The sequence below is a fragment of the Poromitra crassiceps genome, assembly GCF_964638095.1.
Source record: "Poromitra crassiceps genome assembly, chromosome: 15".
Lineage (NCBI taxonomy): Eukaryota > Metazoa > Chordata > Actinopteri > Beryciformes > Melamphaidae > Poromitra > Poromitra crassiceps.
The window spans coordinates 19449529-19459699 of record NC_139634.1 but is presented as its reverse complement, the minus strand read 5'-3'; the positions used below and the strand labels follow the sequence as shown (position 1 = coordinate 19459699).

Sequence of the window (10171 nt, the reverse complement as noted above, 5' to 3'; positions counted from 1 at the left end):
AGACCAAATGTACCGGTACTCTCCTCTAGTTACAACAAAAAGTACTACACATCTCCTCGTCAGATTCTGCTGTGTTTATGCATTCAGAAACTCCTGCACAGAGGGGACGTTTGTTTTGCTGTCTGTGCAGGGCCTGATAAGATTCCCCATGTGTTGCCTTGTTTTGGCCATGTGCAAGGGAGCTGCGGCTGCTGCATTGGTGGAGCATAAATCAAGCCTAACATGTCAAACCCAACAGCTGTTGTATCCCACCAGCCAAGAAACCTCAGAACCCCACCCCCCCACCACACCTCCCTTCCTCCACAGCACTGTCTTCCTCTAGCTGGAGGCCGCGGGGGCCTCGCCCTTCTCAGTGGCCTCGACCTTCTCGGTGGCGTCCTCTGCGGCGGGCGCGTCACCGCCAGAGACCTGGCCGAGCTTCATCAGGTTTTTGAAGTAGGCCTTGACATCCTCAAAGGTCTCCTTGATGCCCTTCTCGAGGAGGAAGCCCTCACTCTCCCCCTCTTGGTTCTCCAGAGCCATGGCTGCCTCCACGGCTGTCTGCAGATACCGCAGGCTCACAAACACGGATATCTGCACAGAGAGAAGTGGAGGTACTGTACCGTTACTCACTGGATTGGATGGTCCTGTTGTGCGATGGGCTCACAGACTGTGATGTCCTATTATTATATCAGTCCACCCAGTTATATCACAGCTTCCTAAACACTGAGAGGAAGAATTCACACCATCAAAAGTGTTGCTGGATCACTTCATCCTGGAAGAGTCAACATGATCAACAGTGTTGGAAATAGCTACCCTGTCATACTGCAGGCTGGCAAACACTGAGAGATGTGGAGATGAAGAGTCAGAACTGCCGCTAGTCTTAGGGAAAGACGCCTGATTCCACATGGGTTGCCGGACAGTGAGCTCGACTAGAGGAGAGTAAACACTGGAGCAATCCACACACTACAATCTCTTACATACATTGATATATACATTAGCGAGGAGGAGCCACCTCTGTTAGGCCCTGCAGAGTCACTGCACAAACAACATGCTTCTCCTCTACAGTTTTTTTTTTGCCTAGTCTTTGAACAGAATTCAAAAATGGGTGTTGGCCAAGTGCTGGGATTTTTTGGCTGAAAATCAGGCGTTATCTACAGCTCAGCTTGTTGAAGGCCCGCCAACTCTCACACACTGATCCAGGTTTACTGTCGTGATGAACTAGAAAAACGACCATAGCGATCTGCTGGATCAAGAAATATAAATTAAACATGAGCATCCGATTTTAGCCTGAGGCTTTGTTGTAATTGGAAGAAACTGCGTCATTAATATTGTTATTTGGCAAAAAGGTGATTGGTTGAAAGGTGTTGATTGTAAGATTGATCACAGAGAAGACGTGGAGATTGGTGTGTGTCATTAGTGTTTTCTTTTGTCTGCCACATGCATGACGTGCTTTTGCTAACAACTGTCAGAGATGAATTGAGTTCTAGTTCTCTTGTGTTTTAGGGTAAATGTAGGAACTTCTTTGCACAATGTGGCAAGTGCCTGGCCAAGAGACATCCATTTAAATGAAATTGCATGTCTATGATGTGGATGCTGTAACCTATACCTGCATAAAGAGGACTGACAGCACGCCAGGACCAATCGTGTTCATCAGCTCTATGTAGTAGCTGACCAGAGCCTCCCTGCAGCCGCGCTTGTGCAGGTTGAGCTCCTCTGACTGGTGCTCGTAGTTGTAGTGGGCGTTATTGTCCCGCAGTTGGTACTGCAGGCAGGGGCGCGGGGAGGAGGGGTTACAGCAGCTGAAGGGAACGCCATCCACCAGGTAGCGGCCGTCCACGTTACTCCGAACACGGCTGGAGAACAAGGAGGGAGGAGACAAAGGGAAGAAGGTTAGAGGTCATAATAAACGCACCCAAATTAGACTAGCCTGGGTAAACCCAGCCTCCACGTGACCTCTGGGTCTGAGAGCAGGTCACGTGGAGGCTGGGTTTACCCAGGCTAAAATTAGACCACAGACCGTTTGATAAGATCTTGTCCCATCCCCCATCTGATAAGATTTTTGCTTTTAGATGTTTTATTACAGAAAGTGTAGGAAACCCATGACCAAAATAGTCATTGTCATTGTGTTACTTATGGAAACAAATTATTCCCCTTTTTGCTGGGGACCCCCTGGCCTCCCTCAAGGACCCCCCGGGGGTCCCCGGACCCCACTTTGAGAACCACTGCTCTAGTACATACTGTACATTATTGCTCGACATTTTTAAATGTGAAACACTCCTGTTGACTCAGTTTCTTTGCTCTTCTTATCACCTCCCTGCATCTCAAAACTGTGTCCATTCTCGTATTGCTGTTCACTCACTCCTTGACTTCCTTGTTGGTGAAGTCCAGGTATCTGTTGTTGATCCACTGAACCTCAAACCAGTCCTTGTGGCCGTCGTTGCCGCAGCAGCGCAGCTGGATCTGGAGTCGATCTATGGTCTCTTTCTGGAAACAGCGGCCTGGCACGTCTGTGTCCCGGTAGAACCGAATACCGTTCCTGAGGCCCACCTGAGGAGGGAGGGAGGAAGAGAGAGGGGATACAGGGGAATGGGAGTGATAACCCCTTTTTATGTCACGTGTGCAGCTGTTTTGACTTTTCATTGGATGGTTGCTACTTTGTTATAAGAGATTCAGTCCAGTTTGAGATATCCACCATTGATACCTACTCTTATAAAATGATTTCTGGCTTGCTAGTTAAATGTAGCATTAAAATGTAATCATTTTGAAGTGGTGAGTAATTGACCTTAAATTAGAAATAGTAAATGTTTTGCTTTGTTTTGTTATTTAAATATTGAGCAATATATCCAGATTTCTTTGGTTTCAAAGTGGTATATGGCATTTATATAATATAATAATATTATTATTATTATGATTATGATGATGATGATTATGATGATGATTTATATATGGCATTTTGAGTGCCAAAATGTTGTGTTCCTATTTGCCAGTTCAGTCTGACCTAACCTGATAAAACCACCCTGATAACATGACCTCACATTGGGTCATGTTATCAAGGTGGTCTTGACCAGGCTAAGTCTAGTCTTGGAACCTGTGTCCCCGCATCTCTCAGTCAGTCTCTCAGTCTCCAGTTTCATGTCAAGGACCCCTAAACTGACACACATTAGACCACGGACTCCCCCCCCCACACACACACACACCCCCAATTTGATAAAATGTTGTTCCAGGGTCCCCCATCCGATGATTTAGGCTTTTAGATGTTTATTACAGAAAGTGTATGAAATCCATGACCAAAATAGTCATACATTATTGTGTTTATGGATGGAATTATAGACGGTTTTCACGGAAACGACACAGTTCCAAAAGGGTCTATGTCCTATTGTACTAGCAAACACTGCAACAGGAACTGAGCTGGGGTTCAATTTAGAATGTTTATGTTGTCAAGTTAAAACCGTCTACAGTCAAAATAAATGATCCTCCTTTTTTCTGGGGACCCCCTGGAACCCCCTCAAGGAGCCCACTAAGAGATTTGATCATCTGTGCCCCCAGCTAACCCCAGCTACTTCCACCCAACACCACCCTATAGGCCTCCTTAGCTTCACTCACACCCGCCTATTACCCCAGCAGTGCTCAAATCCTTTGCAGGCAGCCCCCCTAAACTCTACCACTTTCCTTTGACATTTTAGGCACAAACTGTTAGCACTGGTGACGACACCCCCCCCCCCCCCAACCTTGAGAGACTCTTCCAGGCGACCCTGCAGGGCGTAGCTGAGCACCATGGCGGTGAGGAGCAGGGTGCAGAGGAGCAGGGCCACGGCGAACCAGGGCAGGAGGAAGGGCTTCCAGCGGGGGAAGCGGGTGGGGTCCAGGGAGTCCTGACACACCCGGCCCGCAAACCAGTTGGTGCCGATGTAGGCCAGCCCCACCAGCATGAGGATGTTGGGCACCACATGGATCTCTTCGTTGTCCATCACCTGAAGGAGGAAGAGGAGAGCACGGTCAAATGGAAATGAGCTCCAGCCGACAGAGGGTCACTTTGTCATTTTCCTCTACCCACTCCAGCAGCTAATAAGCCTGCACTTAAATAGCCTTATCTATTCTCAAAATGACTTTGGCACAAATTGGCAGCGAAGAGTTTCAATTAGCTGATGATGAAAAATGTATTTTGGTTACAGCAAAAGTCAACTATTATGGGCTGAGTTTTCATAAGCCTGCCAGCAGTCCCTTCGCCCCATTTTACCCAGCCGTGACAGCGTCTGGTACTGTTTAGACAATGTGTGTGTGTGTGTGTGTGTGTGTGTGTGTGTGTGTGTGTGTGTGTGTGTGTGTGTGTGTGTGTGTGTGTGTGTGTGTGTGTTTCATCCTATGGTTTCATCGAAACCATAGGCCCCTGGCCCACATTTGTTTTAAGTGGCGGGCGTCGCGGCTGTTGTGAGGCCATGGCAAGATGGTTTCTAGTTGTTTTCGAGTCTGTGCAATTAATTACTTTTAGAAAACTCAACCCAACGCTGTTATCTTGTGCCTGCTGATCTGTAACATCTGTGCAGCCATCTGCAGTTTAAATCAAGTGCAGGGAGAATAATCTCCGCTTCTGGTTCCTCTCGGAGAAAGACTAATTTCATGTTGTCACTGGCTGTGCAAAAGGTCACGTGTAAAACAAACCATTAAGAGCTGTAGATCATATTCTGTGTAACAAGTAGGCTATAATGAGGATGAGCAGGTGGCGACTCACACTGTAGCTCCCTGACACTTTTCTGTTAGCCACACGGCTACATGCTGAGAAGTGAAGGCAAGAATCTATCTCTCACAATTCACTGCATCTCATTGTGGTGTCATTGAGTTCATGGTTCATCTCCCCACTAAATCCAATAACACTTCCTCAATACATTTCCTCCCCACTAAATCCAATAACACTTCCTCAATACATTTCCTCCACATCAAATCCCATTCCCTTATTGGAGATCAATAATGATGTGAACGCATGCATCCGTGGCCTGCAGCTTTCCTGTGGAGCTGATTGGATATCAATGTTTCCAACCTATTGGAATCAGACCATCAGCAATCAATTAAGCCCATTGGCCTGTTGGTCTGGGCAAATTCACCAATCAGGTGTATGTCACGAGTCACGACAACCTTCACTTACTGGTCACAGGTTATCCGAAATTCAATGTACCATTCACCCCCTTTTTCTTCAGTCAATGAAAAGACACTAACACATCCACATGCCTGTGTAGCTTATCTGTGTGTCTCTGTGTCATTGCATGCATATTGACACTAGTATTTGGTCTGCTGTGTGTGTCTATTTGTGGATTAAACTGTACAGCTATCAAGAATCTCACTGATAAGCGACAGCATGGCGGGGACAATCAGACTCTGTAAACAACCCTGAGCAAAAGCAAAACTGTGTGCATAATATAAACCCATACTTATGTATCAGTGGGTCGTTCAAGAGACCTAAATTTGGAGCGTTGTTTTGCCCCCTTCCCAATCAGCTAGCATGGCATGCTGGGTAGCAATGGATGCCTTAGGTCTTCTGGTTTAATATGATGCCAGTATCTTCACTCGACAGATGCCAGCACCCTTAGGATTTTGTGGGTGGCACCTGGGGTGGCCAATCCGAATTCGGATGGTTGGGGAGCAGTGCCACCCCTGGCCACTCTCTAGAAACGCCCCGGGTGTGGGTGTGTGTGTGTGCGTGCGTGCGTGCGCAGACGTGTGTATGTGCACACATACACATGTCTGCATGTGTGTGTGCATACATGCATGCGTGCACGTGTGTGTGTGTGTGTGTGTGTGCATACATGCGTGCGACGCGTGCACGTGTGTGTGTGTGTGTGTGTGTGTGTGTGTGTGTCTAAGCCGGCGGCCCTCTCTAACCTCGGCCCTGCGGAGCAGCTCTGTCTTGAGGTAAACCCCCAGACAGAAGATGAAGGCCCCGGACAACATTGCCAGCCAGGACAGCAGCCAAAGGCCCTGGGCCAGATGCACCCGCCTCTGCAGGGGGAACTTGATCTTCGTCATGGCCTCAAGTGTCATCATGGCTCAGTGCTGGGCACCGGCCAACACACAGAGAGAAGGGGGTCAAGAGAGAGGAGAAGAAGGGTGAGAGGATGGAGCTCAGTCAGTGAACGGTGGTGAAAGATGCGATGTGGATCCAGAGGTGCAGCTGCATCTAAAATAACCAAAGCCACAGATTGCGTTGCGGGAATCAAGCGGTTGAAGCAGTCTGGTGGCTTGTTGCTTTAGTGGGTTATGAAGAGGTTGAGCTCATCTAAGTTGTTCCAGGTGGAGGAGATAAGCAGCTAGATCCCTGAGATGAAGTGAAGGGCGCAGTCGACCTCAGAGGATAATCCCAAAAAACTTTCACTTGGATGTTGAAATTGTCCCAAAAAGATTGGTTGTAATCCAGTATAGCAATACCGTAGAAAGAAAAGGGAGGAAATGGTTGCTCTATGAAATATGGAAGGAGAGAGATATCCCTTTCCCCAGAGATGACGAGATCTCCCTCAAGTCATTAGTCACACCGCCGCAGCCCCCCCTTTCAAGTTGAAACCCACGATGTCTTCCTCTTGACGTGTTGTTGTCTTTCGATGGCGCCCCTCTGCGTCTTGTATGTGCGGTACCCCCCTATACCGCTGAAGCCATGGTTGGAGGACACACCAACTGGCCAAAGTGGAGAGTTTGGAGCCGTAATCTCCCAAGAGAGTCTCTAGGATCCTATTAAGGCCCAGGGGCCAATGGGAAAGCAGGCCAGTGTCTGATCAGCAAACTGATTATGACTGTTATGACAGGCGCAGCTACTTTGAGCCCTATCAGCCCGCAGTCAGGAAATATGACAGAATGCTAAAGGCTATAAAGGCCTCAATATGATGAGAGTTGGAGGCATAAAACTCACCTTCAATCTGCAGTGAATTTGATTTACTGTCAGCTTTCCTGAAACTAGTTGGAAGTGTAATGGGGTGCCCCGGTGGCTCACCGGGTAGAGTGCGTACCATCAGGCTCAGTCCGTCTCGCATCGATGCGGGTTTGAATCCGGTCCTGCATGCCCTGCCCTCACTCTCTCTCCATGCCTTCCCGTCTCTCACTGTGTCTGTCCAATAAAGCATGAACAAAGGTGTGGTACAGCAAGAGTGGGGAGTAAGAGGAGAGAAAGCTATTTGCATACAGGCCCAAGAGTTTCAAGTTTGACCCCGATCATGGGCAAAAGCTCTGCTATGCTAAATCTAGTTTGTTTACAACTAATTAAGCTTTAATTAACTCACAGCATTACGTACACTTGACTACACCATTAAGCTGGCCTTAATCAAAGCTTATTGTAATGTGTCATGTAACATTGCAGTGATGCAACATCTAAATAAACAGCCAATTAGACTGACAGAAATGAAGTAAAACGTCATGTTTCTCACAGCATCTTGAGAATGGAGTAGGCTACATGCAATAGTTATCTCCTTAAAACCGCTTCCACCCTGCTGGTCCTGCCAGAGGGATCATCAGCATAATTCCAAACGCATATTAAGCAGCCGAGCTTTGTTCAAAGCCACATAACTTTTTAGTTTTAAAATTCTAGTAAAGATCCCAAGGATTCCAAAGATACCAAATGTCACGCTGAATTACATGTTTTACATGTGTACATTACATGTTTATAAAATCATGCACAAGACATCCAGATTTTTTGATGTAATGGTGCAGCTACTAAAAATGGGTTTGTATATTTTAAGTAGGAATATTTCACTCAATATAAACAATGTAGCTTCAATGAAGTGTTCTTGGACAGATACAGAATATGTATGTGACTGTCATATAGTATGGGAACTTTTTTTTCTAACGTTGGAGCTATAGGGGGAATTTAAGGGGAAGCCAGAAGTGCATTGATTGATTAACTGAGCTGGAGGGGCCAGTGTGAAGTATGGATCTGCATCAGGGATTCAGTGGAAGGCGTCCAGGCTGATGATCAAAGGCTAATTCATATAAAGTGAAAGTATAGTGAAAGTAATACGATGGGGGCGTGGGGCAAGAGAGTTTAACTGTAGCAGGGGATTATGAATACAGTGATATACAGGGAGGGAGGTTTGTGGTTGCACGAGGGGGGATCAGTAGGATTACACTGCTATGATTAAGTATTAACGACATCTTGAGTCACAGAGATGGCTATAGTTAGGATGAGGCCAGCCTCGCGTTACCATGTCTCGCAGCTCTCTGCAACAGGGCCGACTCTGTAAAGGGACCACAGTGAATATAAAAACTTTGTGTATTGTATATTAATGTTCTTTTCATTAAAATAAGCTCTCAGAGATGTCATCAAATAGTTTTGAAGTGTCAAATTCATAATTGGACATATTGCTGCGTATAAATCTAGCTAACAGCAGATAGTGGAACAAAGGAATAGCAACTTATCATTTATAATAACTTTGGGACCTTTTTATTTTATTTATTAAACCCTTATAAGACATTTGAGAACCAATTCTCAGCTACAATGACGACCTGGCCAAGAGGCGATAGCAGTGAGCTGTGTATAATTCATTTTGAATCTAGTCTGGGTAGTTTTGAGTGTTTGTATGGATATAAGTGTTTACTCTTACTTTACTGAATGTAAAACAAGCTGCATGCAATATCGCTGCAGATAAAGCAGCTGGTGTTGGAAGTTAACAAGTGGACTGAGAATGAGAAAATAAAACTAACAGACTATTATTGACCAATATTTTTTATTTTTATTGGCATAAATAGGGGTAGAACAGCAATGGTATAGTTACACTGAGTTGTTTTGGATTGGCAGTATTCACAGTCTCAGATAGCATATGTTAACTAGGCATCTCGCACGCTACGCGCGGTCGATTCCTAGACTCGCACACTGCACAGACTCACTCGCCCACCCGCCCTGCAGCTCGCTGAGCTGGTCCTGCAGCTCGCCCGCAGCTCAGCTGCTGCATGGCCTTGCCTGCTCTATTGGCATGCACAGTGCACATTTGCTCAACTTTGCAACAGTGATGACATCACTCACTGATGACATCACAATGATGTCACAATGTCTATGACATCATCAGTGAGGTCACATTTGCCCGAGTGTAACCAAAAACCACAATTGCTCGAGTGACATCAGTGATGATGTCACAATGCCTATGACATCATCAGTCATGTCATAAGATGATTTTGGTCAATAATGATGTCACTGATGACATCACTGATGATGTCAGACATTGTGACATCATCAGTGGGACAAAACTTTAAACAAACAGTGCCCACTTGAAACAAACAGTTCCCATTTGCTCCCTTTTATATAACTAGGAATCTCACATGCTCGATTCCTAGGCTCTCCCGCTCTGCGGGCTCGCTTGCTTGGCTGCTTCGCTGCCTTGCCCGTCCTCGCTGAGCTGCCCCCCTAATGATGTCATCAGTGGGATTTATGACATCACTGATGATGTCACAGTGGATTTATGACATCACGGATGATGTCACAGTAGGATTTATGACATCACTGATGATGTCACAGTGGGATTTATGACATCACTGATGATGTCACAGTGGGATTTATGACATCATGGATGATGGATGATGTCACAGTGGGATTTATGACATCACAGTGGGCCAATCACAGTGGGACAGAGAAACAGAGCCCGAGCCATTTATATGTGGGATAGAAAGATAGATGATGGCTAGGCTGCTATACATAACATAAATAAACAACATACTGCATTAACATAATGGCGATAATGCCCACTAGATTATTAGCACAAGCCACATTATCTTGACACAGTAGCTACATACCTTTATGTTACATTACTTTACACTTTAGTTCTGCTAAAACATCAGAATAGGGCCCCTACTGCAATCAGGAATTCTTTCATTTCAGAAAATGGGCCAGCACATGTTACGCATTTATATACAGTATATAAGAGCTATATACTGTATAAGAGCTAATCAACATAATATATATATATATAGACGGTTTTAACTTGACAATAAAAACATTCTAAATTGAACCCCTGCTCACTTCCTGTTGCAGTGTTTGCTATGGACATAAAAGAAAAAAAAACATTCAAGTGCAGGACTGACCATTCCGTGAAAACCGTCTATATATATATATATATATATATATATATATATATATATATATATATATATATATATATATATATATATGTAACAATGTCATATATATATATATATGACATTGTTACCCCCTACCATTGTTCAA

The 10171-nt window shown here is 45.3% G+C and overlaps 1 protein-coding gene across 1 annotated transcript; it reads right to left on the bottom strand.

The window, feature by feature from the left end:
* Window positions 1-318: 318 nt before the first annotated feature.
* rom1b (retinal outer segment membrane protein 1b) lies at window positions 319-6000 on the bottom strand (the record flags this gene model as incomplete). The annotated part of the gene is made up of 5 exons (XM_083651798.1): window positions 319-573; window positions 1589-1835; window positions 2342-2529; window positions 3711-3953; window positions 5857-6000. 5 exons carry the CDS (start codon window positions 5998-6000, stop codon window positions 319-321), a joined length of 1077 nt encoding a protein of 358 aa, XP_083507924.1.
* Between the last annotated feature and the right edge of the window lie 4171 nt (window positions 6001-10171).